Here is a 19,099-nt window from a genome sequence, read left to right as displayed (position 1 = left end):
CACAGCATTTGACTCAACAACCGGACTCACAATATATTGAATACTTTTACTGAAACACATATAAATCATGGTATTAAAGGATGTGTGTTATTATTTGGCATGATATATATTTTTAAAAGCGATCATCTTTGTCTATTTTTCATCTGGGTTTAATGTTCCCCTCTGACAAAACAACTGGCCCCTCAGGAAAAGTGGTCTAGAACCGCCACTGGTGTGTGTGTGTGTGTGTGTGTGTGTGTGTGTGTGTGTGTGTGTGTGTGCGCGTGCGTGTGTGTGTGTGTGTGTGTGTGTGTCTGGGAACATGTGTGGGAATGTGTAAGTGCATGTTTGAAGGGAGAGTGTTTTTTGTTAGTCACTTTGACTCTGTTTCCACACTGACTATTAGCCTATGAATATCAAACTGTTGGCGTTCAAATTTATGAACAATAAAGTGTATTTTCACACCAGTTAGGCTACATTTTATTTTATTGTCAGACTTGTATAATGTGAGTTTGACCAAATTTAACAAAAAAATTAACCACATCATACTAAATTGGCCAATTTGAGACGCCTCACCAACTGGTCAACGCATCTTCAGTCTTTTCACGATGTGTGAGTTTATTTTGTGGAGAGGTACACGCATACAGCTGACATGCGCGGTGTCTTATAAGGATTTATGATGTTGATATCAGTTACCGCCCATCCACTCTGTGACGGAATCAGAAACCAACATACCCCAAAACTAGAGGAAGAAAATAGCCAATGACAGAGAAGCTGTTCCCGTATCGACCAATCAGCTGCTACCATGTCAGGCTGTCTATGTTTTGTTGCTGTCAGACACAAATGGGGGTTACTGAAGACTGAGTCAATCATGGCTGCTTCCTTGGTACGGTGGCTAAAAAGATTGTGCGTTTTCTTGTTGACATGTCCCCTTTGTGTCCCGGCCTTCCTGAATTTAGAGGAGCTGAACGAGATGAAATATGGTATTCAAATTCTTCCCGATCCCGTCATCTTAGGCCAGGTGAGTGAGGGTGTTCGGGGGAAGCTAACTGTTAGCTTGGTAGCTAGAAAGTAAGCTTCTGTAACATAGCGATAAGTATCTGCTCTTAAATGTGACTGGAGCAAAGATAAGTCGGTATCTTAGCTTTATGTCAAACGTAATTTAAAACGTACTATATGTTTTCAAATCACGTAATGAAGGGTTGATGGGAAAGTGACTTACGCAGCAGTCACTGTTGACAGCTGTCACACAACTAAACTCCTCACCTTCACCTGTGCTACTTGCATATTCTTTATATTGTTTATGGTGATGACCAACCACACATTGATTCTCAAAACCAGGCTTTCAATTAGCTTTAAACAATCTAGCACTCTGATCAATTGGACATTGTTACACTGAAATATGCTGTAGTGGTCTTGACTGTGTCTCTCTTTCAGACCAAGACAGAGGAGGTTATGATGGTTTCCAATAAGTACAAGCAGCTGTACGAGTGTCGACTTCCAGCCATGGCTGTCCGCTTTCATCAGGATCCTGCATCTGAGCCTGAATCACCAGGGTACAACGGGCCTGATATCCCAGATCTACTAAGTCCAATGCACAGTAACCAGTGTCTGGTGAAGGTTAGTTCTCAACAGCCTATCAGAGTGATGAATTCATTACACGCCTATTGGGTAGGGTTGGGGGTTATTATAATTTGTGTTGCTTTTGAAATGTTTTTCCTGTGAGTCATTTCAAAATGACTACTAAACATTCTCTCTAGTCCAGAATTCAGCAAAATGGGGAACTGAAAGTTTATTGAGAGTCATTTCTCAAGTTGAGAAACCTAAGTTACCAGCATTACACCTTCTCTGATACAGAAGTTTTGTGTAACAGAAAACACGCTCTAAGCCATTCCAAGACTGAGCTGACCTCTTATCAGAAACAAATGTTGATAATGGTCACTCACCTTGTGACCGTTGTGCAGCTCTCCACGAAGTTCAAGCCCATATGAAAGAGGTGTCTAATATTTAGAAATGACGTGTCCTACAATTCTACAATTCACTCAGCAGATGCTTTTATCCAAAGCGACGTACATCAGAGAGTAGGTACAAAACAAGCAAGGATCTAGAAAAAAGGGAACAATGTCAGTGTAGTGGTTTCTTCGGTCTTCTTAGTAAATCTTTCTGTTCTTAAACTTAGTTCTTTCTTAACCACTCTATAGTGACGACATTACACTGTTTTACGCGTTGAGTTGGCTTCAAACATGTTCCCATGTGTCCACGGTAAAACTACCGTGTTGCTCCGCCGTCACTCGTTTATTTTACTTAGACAGCGTAACACATAACAATACACTTCACTTCCTTTCTCCTGATCACGACTACGGAAGTCTTACAGAATCACAACAAACCTTCAAAATAAAATAGGAATAATCTCAGTAAATATTCCCAAGATAAACACAAACATATCATCTGCTATGCTCTAGCAAATCATAATTCAAAACAATAATAATCAAACTTATTAATGCAAAAATGGCACTTACAGTCAGTAAGAGCAAACGATCAGCTTTGCTGTCCGATTGGACACACAGGTGCTGACAGGAAGTGACCAGAGGCAAAGCACAACATTGACGGCAGTTCTTGAGAGCTCTAATCAGTATAGAAACCATCTTATAAGTCATCGTTATCAAACAAAAACCATCGTCATTACCATCATCATCATCAATAATATGGAGACCATCATCATTAAGTTAGTAGGTATTCATGAAAAAGCTGGGTCTTTAGCTTTTTCTTAAAGGTACAGAGGGACTCTGCAGATCGAATGGAGTGTTCCCTTGGACCTTCATGTAAGCGCTGACACATACTACACTGGTATGCTGTAAGTACTCTGTACTTTTAGAGGCATTATGTTGTACACAGGGGGCTGTGATCTAAAGTGTAACTGATCATGTTTTTGCCTGGTTCAGCTCAGATCTTTTTAAGAGACAGTTTTATGTCAGCCTCGGTGCTCGTGTGTCAGAGAAACTTGGTTTTAATTACAGTATCCCTCAAGAAAGCATTCTTGGACCTATTTTATTTTCACTATGCATGCTTCCACTTGGAAACATCATAACATAGCACAACATCAATCATCATTTTTATGCCGACCACAGTCTATTATATATTTCCGTCTCCCCCTCTCATTGCCTGTCTCTCGGATGTTAATGTATGGATGAGCAAGAGCTTTTTAAAACTTAACAAGGAATCTTCTGGGAAAAGTAAAGAGTTGGTGTCTAACAATAAAATGCCCAATGTATCAACCTTATGTGGCTATTGTTTATTGCCTTAACCTCTTACTAAGTGGTATTTGATGTGAGATTAGCTGCATTAAGATCAATTCACCTTAATAATCTCCGAAGGGAAGACATGTAGTATCATTGTTTAAGGAACCCAGAGCAGCCTCTAGTCTTGTTTCTGCTCTGAGATAGTAGCAGACATGATCTAAATACTGGTGTTTAATAATCAGAAATAAGTGAAAGTCAATGGTTACAAATAGTGATAGTCAGCTTTACTTGTTCAGAAACAAAATGACTTGTCTACAATGTTTTTTTGAGATAGTGGGTCATTTTAGGATGACCTGTGATATTGTTTTGACTTTATACACATAGCCATGAAATGTTTTAGACAATAACTGTTTCAATAATGTTTTCTGTCGGTGCTTCCTGCAGACGAAGGACTGGTGGACTTATGAATTCTGCCATGGTCAGCACATCAGACAGTACCACCTTGAAGGTGGGAGAGTGCCTTCATGCTTTTTAACCTGAAGTATTTATGACAATCACTCTGACACAGAAGCTGTGTTTGACACATGTTGTCTTCTTTTTAGACACCGAGATCAAAGGAGACATACTCTTCCTAGGTTATTACGAATCTGAATTTGATTGGAACAATGAAACAGCAAAGGTAAAGTGGTTTGGATTTTTGTGGTCTGTGTGATTTTCCCGATTTAACTACGAGTGATGATGTTTTGCACTAAAGCTCATAAATGCTTTATTTAAACAACAGCCGTGTCTTCTTCAACTCCAGTTAGTTGTGTCAACTGCTCATGACTTCAAACATGGCCAGATTATGACCGCCATATTTACTTAATGGAGATTTACAAGTCATTAAGCTTTGGTTGCATTGTGTTCTTAAGTAGGCACTAGATAAATATTTACAGCAATTAACTTCTGTAACCACACACAGAGTATTAGAGGAACACTGAAATATGTTTGTCAAACCTGACCTGAAACTCTTTAATAATGACGTGCAGATTATAAAACTAACACAATCTTCAGAACTTCAAAATTATAAATGTTACAGTGAATTAGATTCTGTGATCAGATTTTTTTCCACCTGCACAAAAATGTGATATATCTTTTTTTTTTAAATAAATCAAATTCCCACTTACTTAAAACTGGGCCTCCTTGTCTGAGTATGTTCAATCAATTTCTGTTCTTTTTATTTTGCAGGCGTCCAAGCAGCACAGACTGAAGCGCTACCACAGTCAGTCCTATGTGAACGGCTCAAAGTGCGACCTCAATGGAAATCCAAGAGAGACTGAAGTCCGGGTGAGACATTTGAACATAGGATGTGTTTGTATTCTGTGCTGCCTGTTTTGATTTGTCTGGTTTTCCTGTTTTGTTATTCCAAACAGAATCAGTGTAAATACCATGTTTTCCCAACGTCATCTGCCTGAACACACCGAGACAACTTTTCTGTGTTTGTTTCCAGTTTGTGTGTGAAGAAGGCGCGAGTGACTACATTGTCCGTGTTGATGAGCCTCAGTCATGCCGCTACGTTCTGACCGTTCACACCGGTCGCACCTGCCAGCATCCATTCCTAAAGCCACCATCCACTGCCAAGCCGCAAGGGATTGTCTGCCAGCCAGCGCTAAGTGCCCAACAGTACATGGACTACGTCAAGGCTCAAGTCTGTGAGTTGACAAAAAGTGAAGGTCACCATGACGCAGTTTTGGAGAGGATGAAACTTCATTACTTCAATGTTGTTCCTCTTGAGAAAGGACATGATATTGCTAGAGTTTAAAAGTATGGCAGTGATATTAGGATTATAAAGACAGTAAATAATACAGTACATAATATTATTGAAAAGCTGTGTGATATGACCTCTTCTGTCTAATAGAAAAATAAATGAAAATGTGTTATGTTTCTTCTTCTTCTTCTTCTTTTTCTGTTTTGGTCCCAGCGGACACAAAGCGTAAAGTGGAGCAGATCTCGGAGGAGCTGAGGAGTCTTGATGAGATGCTGGCTGCTAATGAAGGGACAGATGGAGCGGTGGAAGTGACAACAGAAGAAACATCACCTTCAGCCACTGATATCTTCAATGGGTCCGAAAAAGAAGGTGAATTGTTCACTCCTAAGAGCAGAATGGCATTCAGAGAATTGTACTAAGTTGTCATGGCACTTAATCAAATATCATCATGCATGCTGTGCCTTTTTTTTTTTTTAAACAGAAACCACTGATGTCTTTGAGGATGCTGGGTCAGAGGAAGGAGAAGATTCTGAGTTCTGGGAGGGAGTCACCAAGCCAGGGAGTTCAAAAACCACAGCATCTCAGCAGAAGGATCAGGTGTGACCTGAAACCAGTTTGAATCACATAAGCTACTGCTATCCTTTCCAAATGTCAAAATACGCATTATTTGAGGCACAGGAGTTTTATATGTCAGAAGAATTGTTGTTACACCAAACACTAGAGGGTGTAGTAGGTCTACAGTTTCTCTTCTAACTTAAGAACTCTAACCTGCTCTCTCCCTCCTACAGGCACCAGATGAAGACTATAACTCAATTACAGACAATGAGGTCATAGAAGACGGTGAGGAAGGTATGACTATAGGCTGTATAAAACATACACACATAATATAAAACATTGACAGAACTTTAGAGTCTAGACTCGCTCATGTCTGGGCAGTTAAGTTTCATGATTTGCAAATTCAACAGTTTTAAGTCCATATGGGGTACTAAGTGATATATTACCAAACTTTTCGGCTTACGTGTTGTCGTTCACTGTTGTACTAGCTTCTTTTCTCTGCAAATTTATGTCTTTCAGTTGAAAAATTCAACTTTAAAATCATCACTGACCCGGCGGACCTGATGAAATTTGTCCAACATCTGAAAGAGAGTAACAGGAAGGTAAATACTCGTCATGATTGCTACGTGTGATACTTTTTTTGTGCACTTGGTATATATATAATTCAGCATTTTTTTTCTCTCTCCAGAAAGCAGAAAACCAAGCTAAAATTCAAGGAGAGAAAGCAACAAGCAATAGGGAACCGAAGAAGCTGGGCGAGGAAGGGAAGAATGAAGATGACGGCCTGCTGCAGGAGTTTGACGAGGAGATGGCTGACCTCTCCGTGCCCTCAGAAAAGATTGAAGAAATAAAGGAGGAAATGCAGAAGGAGTTTGACAACATCATTAATGAGGTCGCCATCAAGAGATCGTTAATTTTAAAAGGCTATGAGGCATATCTGACACAATGAAATATAGTTGTGTAACATTTTCTGATGCTTCTCTCTGTGCTTTAGGCCCAGCAGGAATTAGAGACAGAAGGTCTGAAAGGAGAGTTTGATCGCACTCAGGCCACACAGACACTGGAGACGACCCTAGACAAGCTGCTCGATCAATTAGAGGAGAAAGACGTCCAGGACACGGAGCAGCAAACACCGGGGGTTCAGACAGGAAGCGACCCGGCCAGAGGAAGTCCCAGTTTGGCTCCGAAGCAACCAGGTAACTGGGCAGACTGTCTCTACCACTCTCCGTGGCCATGCTCATATGTGTTCACTCTGTGCCGCCTCCATCATCCTCATTTTCCGTCCATTGGCAGAGTCCTCGTTTGTCTTTACATCTTTAATCCTAGAAAAGATTCACACGAGTTAATCCACAGAAATGTCGTCAGATTCATACTTTGTACTTTTCCAGTTAGTCAGAGGCCTCTCTCCTGCTGCTATTAATGTATCTGTGGGTAATATGAAAGTAATTCAATTAAAATAGCTGAAATCAGTTTCAATAATCTCTATAAGTCTATGATACTGCACAAATGTAAGATGTATTAGATGACACATTCTTGGCTCCTGCCTCCTCCGTCTTGTGGCCCTGCTTACGGGTTTTGAGGTGAACTTTGTTGTTTGTCCCTCTTTTGTCTCGTCACCCCAGACCAAGCGGCTGACGACCATGTTAAGATCAAAATTACTAAGTATAAGACGGGCAGCAGCCCTGATGGGGAGGTGAAAGTTCAGGAGATGGGCGAAGGAGATCCCCAGTGGCAGCACATAAAGGACGTGGTTAAAGAACAGCTAGAGAAAGCAGGACTGAAGGCAGAAGGTACGAGGGGGGAGTGCCCAAAACACTCATGGCGTTTTCTCTCTTCCATCTTGAACCTATTCCTCCTCTCATCTTTGTCAAAAGCATACTACTGTCAGATTTAGAGTTTGAAGGGTTTAGCTGTTCTCAAGCAAGTTTAATGCCAATAGTACTGATGATTGCAAACATTCTTCATCCTGCAAGCAATTAATGCAAAGCTTTTATAACCAATCCAAAATGTATTTAGATAAAATGAGTCTCCAGACAGTAAACTAGTCCCTCATTATTTTTATGAACATAATTGCGAAAAGATCATGGTAACACTAAGTCAAAAACCAACAATCTCAGACAGCAGTTAAGCAGACAAAGGGACACACAATGTGTGTAATCCATGTGTGTTCTTTCTTTTTCATTCACTTTTATGTTTGTTCCATTCTTCACGGGTTACTTTGTTGGTGAAACGTGTTTCTTGTTTACTCTGGGAGACAAAGAAGTATACATCTTGTTAAACTGGAAAGCCTGTCTTGTTTCCTGTGTTTTCCCTTTAGGTAAAATCGAGGTAAAGATCTTGACACGAAAAAATGCAGAGGAGACAGGTGATCAGTGGCTGACAGAGGAAGATACAAAGTCCTTCAGAGAGCTCCTCATAAATCTGCTGGTAATTAAAGCGTCACTTTTTATTGGGTCCACTTGGATCTTTTGACTGTGAGTTACACACACTTATACATTGTGTGTGTGTGTGTCTTCAGCAGTTTGCTTACTTAAAAAGCTCTTGTCTGTATATCTGCATTTACAAGTAGGACTGAATTACATGGATGCTTTGCATTCCTAATGCTTCCTTGTCTCTTGCTTAGCAACCTTTACTATGTTATGAGTGTGTATGTCAGTGATCTGTCATTGGGAGCTGCTACATACATGCAGTTAGCTTTATCAGCAAGTCAATTAAACAGTGATGAATTGTTGTTTTTTTTTTACATATTGTTTTTTTCTACTTACTGTTACAGACTGGAGGCACAGAAGAAGTTTACAAAGAGCAAAAGAGGCAGCAGGAGTTGGAAAACAACTATAGGTTTGTGTGGGGAGAGTCTCAGGAGGAGTCACAGTCATCAAGCACCTCTGACTCAGACGATGTGGACGTATGAGCTCATTCAGTCATATTTTGAGATAATGAACTCCTGGGGAGACCAGCAGAGAGGGGGACTCTGAAGTGCAGCCTCAAAGTTGAAAGAAGAGCCACATGTTTAAATACTGCTATTAAACCAGGCAGAAAATATTCACTGGCCTGTTTGCACATTCAGAACATTTTTTGTTGTTGTCTTCAATAGGCAATATGTTTCTAGTTGGCACCAGTAATGGTGTATGTTGCACAATAAAGCCACAACATGTCAGCTTTACTTGTGCTGTTAATTTGAGTTTAATGCATTTCCCCGTTTTAATGGGATTCAGTCTGACAGGCTAGAAAAAGCCTAGTGATAAAGATATGTTTTTTTATACTGATATATTCTATACAGTTATGTCGGTATTTAATTTTATTTGAATATTTGCATCTACAGTGAGTAGTGCTGAAGTTTTCAGCAGCACTCTGTGTGCACAGTTGAACTATTTCTCAACGTTGTCTTAGAAAAAACAGTCCCCACCTTCCAAGTGACACACCTTGGCACTGACACATCTTGGCATTGTTCGTGGATGAGAGCTTTCAAATGCTATTTTTTTTTCTTGGCTGTGATTATATCTCTAAGAAAAACAAAGGACTTGCACTCAAAGGTTCATATTTCAGTTCTCAACTGTTCCAACACGCTCCATTTACAGCAAACAACAGCAACAACGATCCCATGAGTGTTCGTACACATGCTTTGCCACTTGATATACTTAGAGGTGTTTCATGGACGTATATCTAGAGATTGTTTTCCTGAATAAGAAGCTTCCCCTTGGGTTGCAATCTTTAAAATATTTTGTTTCAACAAGGACTGCTTATATTCAATTTAAATGCATTTTGCAGTGAAAGCTACAATGTCAGTCAGCTTCAGTGTATTACAAATGATAAATCCTCCAAAAACTTTTCTAAAGATCCTTCAGAAGTGTACTTTAAAGGGCTGAAAATGTAAATTTTGTTAATATTGTGGCTACAAGGAAGTTATTTTGTACATAATTGCTGCATAAATATCTTTTTTTTTTCTATGATATGTTGTACATAAGCACAGTCTGAGTAGGGCTTGAGTTACCTGAGTAAACACATATAAATATGTGACTGTTCTCTGTTGTACATGAAGCATCTTTTCAATGTGTGATTAAGTCATAAACAAACTTAAACAAACTGTAAGAATTTTTTAATTATTGATTTAGTTCATGCACAGCCAGTTCCCAGGACCTGGAGCTGAGATATACATAAGCAGGAAAAAGTCCAGCTGTGAGGATGTGTTTCTTGGTTGTTTCTCCAATTAAATCAGTCATTCGTAAAGAATGATGATGCTTAACAGGCACATGATCAATTGCCAGTAAGTGACATTTTATGAGTAAGAAAGCTTTTTTCTACTTGACAGTTTTTTTCTGTCATCATGGCAGATTTATTTTTCTGAATCGTTCACATAAAGTCTATCATAGCTACACAGGGAAACTACAGTACATCAAGAATTAGTGAGGTCTGAATTATCAGTTACTATGTAGGTCAACAACAATGGGCTCAGGCAACCAAAAGACAAGGCAAGTTTATATAGCACATTTCAGCTAAAAGGCCCACAGCAGGAAGGCTATCTTGACTTAGCCTCAATAACTGTATTTGGAACACAACTTTGGCATTACAGTCTGGCATTTTTTTGACAAATAAAAAAAGGAACCCAGCCTATAGGACTCTCCTTTCTGTGCCTTTACATAACCCAGCCGGTTTCCTTTTATGCGTTGATTAACACATGCAGGTGATTGTGTGAGACTGCGTGTAGCATTCATTACTTGATTTACTTAGCTGCTGGCATTGTGCTGTTAAAGCACCGATATTTCAGTTATGTATAGGTCAGGATAATTTAACAGATCAGATTACGTGTAGCCTACTGTATTCAAACATCAAAATTGCACTTTTGGATTTTTTTATTTTTCAAAAAAGGTGTGCCTTTTCTGTATTGCCACACCACACAGACTGACGTCGTCGAAAACGGACATCAGAGTTAATCAAATATTGATAGACGCAAACACGGCAACCGACAAAGCACACAAACTCACCACAGTGTTGACATAGTTTGACGTCTTAACGCTAAATAATCAGCAACACCTGAATATACGATGGCGGGCAAGACACTTTTCTAAATCCCGCTCTCACTGCGCTTTTCTTTTGAAATCTCTGACCGGAAGTTGTTATTATTTTTTTTCGTCAGGGGGGCGGAAGAAGTCAGCAGCTAGATAAGTTAGAAATAGTTTTTACAGCGTCGTTTTTATGTTGACATTTTAGTCTTAGTGTTACTCCATAAAGTGCTGTGCTTATTTCAGACACTCGACGTGTGTATTGTCTATCAGCTTCCTCTGTAATGGTTCATGTAGCTTTGTTGACGAGACAAGAAGGACCGCTAACTTGGCACAGGAGAGTCGACGGAATAACGGACTAGCCAGGAAGCTAACGCCTGTTGTCCCGACAACTAGTCTAGCTAAGAGCCATTAAGTAATGAAGACAGTACAGCTATTGTTTGTTGAATGTCCTTGCGTGTTTTAATTTGCTCTCTCAGTGTTTTAATACACCTTTTAATCGTAAGCGTCGTTTAGTGTGGCTAGCTGAGCTAAGTTGTCGTCCAGCGGAGAAACTGGTTCCTCTTTAAAGATGATATTTTGCATTAACAATGAAGTAGCTGTGGAGTGAGGGCGCTGCGATGGTATCTGCAGGACCTGTGGTGAGTAAACCACTCCTTCAACTGGTTGAACAGCCCACACGTCATGTAACATAGTGACACTGACCAACACGGTGACTGGACGTGTAGTTTACAGCTCCGCACTGGGGACACTTTAATGACACTTTCCTGTATGCCGTTTATCCATTTCTCTTATTCAGCCGCTTTCGAGTTGAAACGACCAAACTGGAGACAACTGGTCCAGCATGAAGGCCCTCTTATTCCGATTCTCCTTCTACGCTGGTTTCGTGGTGGGAACCGTCACGCTGTACGTTTTCCTGCGGCAGGTGTGGTTTGAGGGGACTTTATCACGTCAGGGAACAAACCTGAACAAAGTCAGCGATGACCAAGAACAGCTCGAGGAAGAAATGAAGATATGGAAAAAGGAAAGGTCTGCCCTTTTCAATCTGGAGCATCCTCATCATACAGGTCCGACATATGGAAACAGTCTTTGAGAGGTTCACTTGAAATAATTCAGAGCATGTCTTAACTAGGTTTGTGTGTTGTAAGGATTAATGGGACCACTTCTTTCACCTGTTCTAGTAGGTCAAAGTTTCAGCTTCCCCGATTTCATACTCATCTTGAAACTAACAAAAAGGTTGTTCTAGATGTCTGATTTAATTTTGGGCTTTTTGCATTTATTGGATAGGACAGTGGATACAGTGGTAAAACAGGGAGAGAGAGTGGGTAATGAAATGCAGGAGAGGAGGTCTCAAACCTGGGCAGCATATTGATTAACATTGCCACTATGTATCAGTGTTTTTAATGCTTAGAATTTAATGGGAATATTCATGTTTGTATTTCCTAATCAGGAGAAGACGGCCGCATGGCTGATGAGCTGTACAAAAAGGTCCGTATTCTTTGCTGGGTGATGACTGGACCAAGCAACCTGGAGAAGAAGACTCGCCATGTGAAGTCTACTTGGAGTCGCCACTGTAATATTGTGATTTTCATGAGTTCTGTGGACGACCCCGACTTTCCCACGGTGGGCTTAGGCACGAAGGAGGGTCGGGATCAGTTGTACTGGAAAACAATCAAGGCATTCCATTATGTCTACGAGCATCACATCAACGAGGCAGATTGGTTCCTCAAGGCAGATGACGACACCTATGTTATTGTAGATAACCTGCGTTTAGTTCTCGCCAACCACACACCCGAGGAACCAGTTTACTTTGGCCGAAGATTTAAGCCCTACGTAAAGCAGGGCTACATGAGTGGTGGTGCAGGCTATGTGTTGAGCAAAGAAGCTCTGCGAAGATTTGTAGGAGGATTTAAAACCAATGTGTGCACTCACACTTCCTCTACAGAGGATCTTGAAATGGGACGGTGCATGGAGAAAGTTGGGGTGTTGGCTGGGGACTCCAGAGACAGTATGCAAAGGGAGACATTTCATCCATTTGTCCCTGAGCAGCACCTGACACATAAGTTCCCAAAGAGCTTCTGGTATTGGCGCTACTGCTACCATCCCATCTCAGAGGCAAGTTCAGTTAACATCATGTTTTCTTTTGATGAGGCCCTTAACTGGTATCAAGCAATATTGTAAATATATTCATCAGATAATGTTTGCTTTTTGTTAGCTCAAATTTACAAAACTTTTTTTTTTTTCAAGCTTTTTGTTAGTCTTCTTAATTTAGTCACAATCTAAACCACAGTGAAAGGTTAACTATAATGAAACACTGCTGCTGCTGCTACTGGATACTATTTGCTTTATGTTATGTACTCTCTCATAGGCATGAAACTGTGATAATTATTCAAACCCTTAGGAAGTGAAATAAAATGTGACCCTTTGAAATCTGTACTTTGTAGCATGACGTCATGTTCTGTTTTTTCCACCCTCAGGGTCCAAACTGCTGCTCGGACCTTTCAGTGTCATTCCACTATGTTGGTGCTTCACAAATGTATTTAATGGAGTACTACACCTATCACCTGCGTGCCTTTGGATACAATTACCGTTACCAGCCGCCTGCTCCACTTGGCTATGGTATTGAGAAATCTGTGGAAGTGAAAAACAGACCAGCTCCTCAGGAAAACAGGCGAGGAGATGGGGAGGATCAATCCAGGACTGACAAAAGACAGAATGCAGATCCCCCTCAAGCAGCTGGTAAAGACCCTCCTGCTGCTCCATCAGGGTAAATCAGAAGGTGTGTGAAGGAAACTTATTAGGTAGAGTGTTTAAATGTTTGTTAATTCATTTTGTTGTTCTTGGCTCATTGAGGGAAACATTTCACTCGTATTTCTCAGCTGAGGCACTCCTACTTTCTTCAGAATTCCTTCAGGACTTTAATTCTTGATTATCAGGTTTGTTTGGTTTAGCTATAAGACAGTGTCTTCTTTAAAAAGGTGGGAACTGCTTTCTGTTAGCTTCAGTCATTTGAAAATAAGTGAAGCACTTTTTTTTAAAGTATCAATTTTCTATAAGAACTAAGTTTTCTACAAATCTGACAAAATTGATTTAACAGGTTTTTAAAAAAGTATTTTTAAACTATGTCAAACCCACCAAACTTGATGGACCACCCTGCAAAGCGATGTAACTTTCTAGAGTTCTTTTGTTTCATTCACACATAAGCCCGTTTCACTCATGAACTCTTGACGTTTTCTATATTATTTCAGGACTTTCAGGAACTTTCTTTTCACTGATGAACCTTACAACAGGTGATTTTTTTTTTGTTGGCCTCGCTCACTCAACTCAAAAGACTCGGTTTGGTTTAGATAAGGGGGCGTCGTGGAGTATCACATGCAGGAGGAAGAGGAGTGTTCCATTATGGTGACCTTTTCCATGGTAACATAACTACAACATGTATAAGTAATTTCAGCAAGCAAATACAACAGTGGAAAACAAAAATACAGGCAACTGAGGGGAGTAGCTTAGAGAATAAAGCCGTGAAACTCTGCTCAATGTTAATAATGTTTTTGTGACAGTGCAAAAAAAGCATTCAGATCTGTCGATTGTTTTGACTCATCACTCCCTGCCCACTCCGTTTCACTAAATGTTCCAGACAATCATCAAACCTGCTCACACAGACTATATACACATTTATTGCTACAGTGTTATTTTTCTAGTGGGCCGGAAGGATAAAGTGGAAGTGAATAGATTTAACCATTAGAGTTCATACATTTGCCCCACCTGGACAACATGGGGAAACTGTGAGGTGTGCATTGCTGTTGTGAAAGTGGATATGGACAACTATGTGCCTCATAGGACAATGAGACCCAGTTTATTTACATTGAGGTGATTAAAAACTGTTGGATTAAAACAGCCAAGATACAGCTGGATCTCTGATCTGGAGGTTTTTTTTTTCTGAATTAGATCATTCTAAGTCAAAGTGCCTCAACTTGTGCAATAAGTCAACACTTGTCATGTGCACACTGCTTAACCTGTTGGTCTGTCTCTGATCGCCTCTTCCAAACAGGATTAGTGCAGAGTTTAAAAGGAATATCCTGATGCAGGCTAGTGTCATTTCAAAGTCAATATACAGTTCAAGAATAAATCCTTCTTTATTTGTTGTTTGCTGTGATTGCTCTGAGATTTTTCTTTTTAAAATCAAGAATCTTATACGTAAGCAATCTTTTCAGATTTTTAGAGTTATACGTTTTCATTACCAGATTTCAGAACAAATTCAGCTGCAGATTATTTTTTCTTTACTAATTCATCAACTAATAATTTCTCCATGAGTTAAAAATTGATAGAAATGTCTAAAAAAAACCCTGGTAGGACTTCCTAAAACCCAAATAACTAGTATTTCTAATACTAGTCAAACACTACGAGTTCACTGTTGCATTCGGCCATGTCCTATGTCATGTTTGGCTTCTGTTGCTTCCTGTCCTGAGTATTTGTCAAACTATTTGAACACACCAATTGAATTAATGTTTTTTTCTGAAAGTACAAAAAAAGCATTCAAATCTAACGATTGTTCTGACTCTAAATTTAAGACATGATCTTGCAGCCTTAAACCAGTGCCAGGAGAATAGGAAATGTTATTAATACATTTAACTTAACATTTATCCTTAAAACCTACAAGATCATTTAAGCCAAAGATTTTCTCAAGATGTGATACAGGATTTAAGACAGACCCATAACTGTTAGTCTACTTTCTATCTTGGCAATAATGAAGTGAATCTTTGTATCTCTCATTAGTCTCTCTGTTCTCCATCTTTTTGTTCATTTGAATATGCCTCTGATCATTAGTAGGGCTTATTAATTCCAGACTGTGGTGATAGATTTCTTGTCATGATGCAGGGGGCTTACCATTCAGTCCATTCTATGCAAGGCAGTATATTCCATTTCTTTTATCTAATTTTATCATGCTTTTTGTGAAGTCCAAGCAAAAGAATAAAAATCGCCTTGTTGGGGCGCTGATAGCCTATAGAGGTTGTGATGCGGGCCCCATGTGTGGAGGCGGTGGTCCTCAGGGCAGCGGCAGCTGGACTCGGCCCTGTGCTTTTAAGTGTTTTGAAACTAAATACAGTTTACAACACATCACAGTACTCCAGTGTTAGAGTATTTACTGACACACCCAGTAATAGGACACGTTTGTAATAAAACACAATCTCCTGGAAGTAAAGGCCCTGGCACACACACTTCACAGCTCCCTGCATCAGATGACTTTTAGCTTGTGCCTTCTGAACTGAGACTAAATGAGCCTCCTGCTACATGGATGACTTTGCACTGTGACTTCACCTTAAGGAGATGGATGCTTTCAGATCAGCTTAAACTATACTGAACCCTTCCATGTTTTAAATCTTAGCTCTGGGACAGCCAGTGGATAGTGGGTTTGTGGTGTTTTTATTTTAATCAGAAGAAGAGATTTTCTGATATTTTATTTACTATCATGTTTGATTTTAGAAGAATGTGTGGGTCAGAGCTTTTTCTTTTGTTGCTATTATATTATGTATACTTAAACATTGTTGAAACCTACTTTGTAACCAAACAGAGAACTAATATTGTGAAAGATCTAGTAATTACCAAATACAAGAAACCAGCTTTAGACATCTGACAGGATTCAGTGGTTGAACGTTTTAGTTTGCAAATGACTGCTGATTCTTACAAGCTGCGCATAAAAGTTCTGAGGCCCAAAACTCCTAAAAGTGGTTTCTTATTCTAGAGATAAACACACCAAGTCCTCACAAGCCCATTCTAATTTTATTAAAGGGAAAGGTGTACAGTGTGTATTTATATTGAAGTATATTTATGTTCCTATCAATGTCAATTCAGTCAATACCCTTGAGTGTGTAAATGAGTTTGTGTGAGTATGTGAGCACACATTATTGGTGTGCAGCATTGTTTTCACTGAATGGTACTTTGATCACTATAAATAAAGTATTTTATTGTACATTTGTTTTAAATTTGTTTAACTGATATTGCATAGTTATGTCAGAACATTTTCAAGTGACCGTACAAAAGACTTTGTAAGTATTTATACATGGTTTAATATGGCTTCCATTTTTTCATTACATAACTTGAAACATATTTCTCTAGATGATATAACAGCTGTGATCATTTAATAAGATTGAAGGCCCGTGTCAAGGCTGTGCAGGCCCGACTACTCCAAAGCTCTTACTGCTCATCAGAGAAGAGAGGAGGAAGATCTGAGAAGTGATGTGGGAGAATACTGTAGCCTGTATGCTCTATATAAAGAGGATATAAAGCACTGGCATGTGTTCACTCTACTTCATCCTCTGAGCAGTCTGAGGGTACATCCCATCTGTGTAGTGCACAGATAATTACAAAAAAATCTGTGATTGATATTAGGCCTAGCTAAATGATAACATGAACTGATAAGCACCAAATACCTAGTAGCCCAATTCAACACAGTCATGATTATCAAAGTGGTGTTTTTCAACATTTAAAACAAATGTCAATCTGTTTTTTCAGTCAATAATACAAGAAAATGATCACAAATGCCCCTCATAAATACACCACTGCCTCAATATTTGCAAATGACATCAGTGACCACGGTGTAGTTGCAACTGTTAGGAATACTAAAATAGCTAAAACCAGGCCGTGCGTCATAGTTAAATGTTACATGAAACATTTCTCGGAACAGGGGTTCTTCCATGACTTATTTCACTTTGGTTGGGTAAAAATATATCTCTTTACGGATGTTGAGATTGCCTGGAACTTCTTTTATGAGGGTTTTAACAATATTGTGAATAAGCTCTTAAGAGCTACAGAGTCAAATGTCGGAGCAATGCATGGGTCACTCCGGATTTGTCTACTCTGCTGCATGAGCGTAACCTTGCATAGGCATGAGCCAGAAAAACAAACCAAAACCCTGACTGGCTGATCTTCAGGCGATTGCGCAATGCATGAACAATGAAAATCAAAAAAGCCAAAGCCGAACATGTCCTTTCGCAAACCTCAAAAAATCAAAATAATCCATCCAAATTTTGGAACTCTATCAGATCTTTATCTGAAAACAATAAAATCTTAGAGCTTCCTCCATGCATTGTCACTGGCTCCCAAACAATCTGTGACAGACTGAAATGCTTGGTTGTTTTAGTGAACATTTTACAGCTTCTGGTTATTTATTTGAGTCCTTGAACCCCACTCAATTGACGTCAAATTCTGTAGTGTCTGAAGTTCCATCAAGTCAGTCTTTTAATTTGATTCCTATCACAGTATCTGATGTACCCAAAGCCCTTAGGCTCCTGGACACAACAAAATCTGCAGGCCATGATAAATTGGAACCATAATTTTGAAAGTGTCCCGCAGGGGACAGTTCTCTCCCCTGTTCTCTTCACCCTGTATAACTCAGACTTCAGTTACAACTCTGGGAGCTGCCACATGCAGAAGTTCTCAGATGACACAGCCATCGTGGGGTGTGTGTCTAAGGGGAGCGAACAGGAGTACAGGCAGGTCATCATGGACTTTGTCGACTGGAGTGAGCTCAACCACCTTCAGCTCAACGCCAGCAAGACAAAGGAGATGGTGATTGACTTCCGCAGGACTCACCCCAGACTGCACCGGTGAACATCCAGGGCTTGGACACTGAGATGGTGGAGACATACAAATACCTGGGTGTTCACCTCAACAATAAACTGGACTGGTCACACAACACAGACGTCCTGTACAAGAAAGTCCAAAGTCGACTTCACCTGCTGAGGCGACTGAGGTCCTTTGGAGTGTGCAGGACTCTGATACAGACTTTTTATGACACTGTGGTGGCATCTGCACTTTTCTATGCAGTGGTCTGCTGGAGAGGAGGGAGCACAGAGAGAGACAAGAAGAGACTGAACAGACTGGTCAGGAGGGCCAGTTCTGTCTTGGACTGTCCTCTGGACTCTGTAGAGGAGGTGGGTGAGAGGAGGATGTTAGTGAAGCTGACATCCATCATGGACAACCCCTCTCACCCCCTGCATGACACTGTGGGGGCTCTGAGCAGCTCCTTCAGCAGCAGACTCAGACACCCACCCTGCAAGACTGAGCGCTACCGCAGGTCGCTCATATCATCTGCAGTCAGACTGTTCAACAGTACTACCACCTGACTCTAATAATGTTCACAATCACAATCAGTAATTCTACACACTGTGTGTGTCTTTTAATAAGAACTGTCCTCTGTCTTTCCACAAGTGAAAGTGTTTATAGTATATGCCTAGTCTCTATTATCATTTCTTGCTTTATTTAATTAATGAAAATATATTTGTTTTTCAACTTTTTGCTATTTTTACTAATTATACTACTGTTTTTGAGCTGTTGTAACAAAGAAATTTACCCCAATGGGGGATCAATAAAGTAAATCTTTAAAGTTAGCATTAGATTTTATTGCTACACCTCTAATGCACATTTTTAATCTCTCCCTAGCCACCAATATTATGTGTGTCGGACCAGCGTTTTACCTGTCCAATAGTGAAGGGAGAGAGAGGAAACAGGAGCCAAACATCACACATGTATCCCCGACCTGGTGTACACACACACACACACACACACACACACACACACAC

The 19,099-nt window shown here is 40.0% G+C and overlaps 2 protein-coding genes and 1 long non-coding RNA gene across 6 annotated transcripts; 2 read left to right on the top strand and 1 right to left on the bottom strand.

The window, feature by feature from the left end:
- The first annotated feature begins 805 nt into the window (after positions 1-805).
- os9 (OS9 endoplasmic reticulum lectin) lies at positions 806-9,604 on the top strand. Of its 3 annotated transcripts, none has more exons than XM_020646833.3 (15): positions 807-1,000; positions 1,417-1,599; positions 3,663-3,726; positions 3,821-3,897; positions 4,446-4,544; positions 4,708-4,909; positions 5,179-5,334; positions 5,447-5,562; positions 5,754-5,805; positions 6,040-6,122; positions 6,209-6,412; positions 6,515-6,716; positions 7,143-7,310; positions 7,838-7,947; positions 8,294-9,604. In XM_020646833.3, exons 1-15 carry the CDS (start codon positions 851-853, stop codon positions 8,429-8,431), a joined length of 2,004 nt encoding a protein of 667 aa, XP_020502489.3. In that variant the 5' UTR covers positions 807-850; the 3' UTR covers positions 8,432-9,604. The 3 variants fall into 3 exon arrangements, with proteins under 3 accessions (XP_065811025.1, XP_020502489.3, XP_020502488.3); XM_020646832.3 differs by having other exon boundaries at positions 5,754-5,814; XM_065954953.1 differs by lacking the exon at positions 7,143-7,310 and having other exon boundaries at positions 806-1,000; positions 5,754-5,814.
- Positions 6,268-10,617, bottom strand: LOC114920971 (uncharacterized). Its single transcript, XR_003809262.2, has 2 exons — positions 10,503-10,617; positions 6,268-6,842 (listed from the first exon to the last, which is right to left on the bottom strand). It is a non-coding gene; the product is annotated as an uncharacterized lncRNA (long non-coding RNA).
- Positions 10,618-10,639: 22 nt separating this feature from the next.
- On the top strand, positions 10,640-19,088 carry c1galt1lb (core 1 synthase, glycoprotein-N-acetylgalactosamine 3-beta-galactosyltransferase 1, like b). 2 transcript variants are annotated; one of them, XM_065954958.1, is made up of 5 exons: positions 10,640-11,161; positions 11,320-11,587; positions 11,971-12,635; positions 12,998-13,299; positions 18,960-19,088. In XM_065954958.1, exons 2-4 carry the CDS (start codon positions 11,365-11,367, stop codon positions 13,289-13,291), a joined length of 1,182 nt encoding a protein of 393 aa, XP_065811030.1. In that variant the 5' UTR covers positions 10,640-11,161; positions 11,320-11,364; the 3' UTR covers positions 13,292-13,299; positions 18,960-19,088. The 2 variants fall into 2 exon arrangements, with proteins under 2 accessions (XP_065811030.1, XP_020502515.1); XM_020646859.3 differs by lacking the exon at positions 18,960-19,088 and having other exon boundaries at positions 12,998-16,488.
- Positions 19,089-19,099: the final 11 nt, after the last annotated feature.

The sequence above is a fragment of the Labrus bergylta genome, chromosome 5 (genome assembly GCF_963930695.1).
Source record: "Labrus bergylta chromosome 5, fLabBer1.1, whole genome shotgun sequence".
In the NCBI taxonomy this organism is placed as follows: Eukaryota; Metazoa; Chordata; class Actinopteri; order Labriformes; family Labridae; genus Labrus; species Labrus bergylta.
This window is presented reverse-complemented; position numbering and strand designations above follow the sequence as displayed.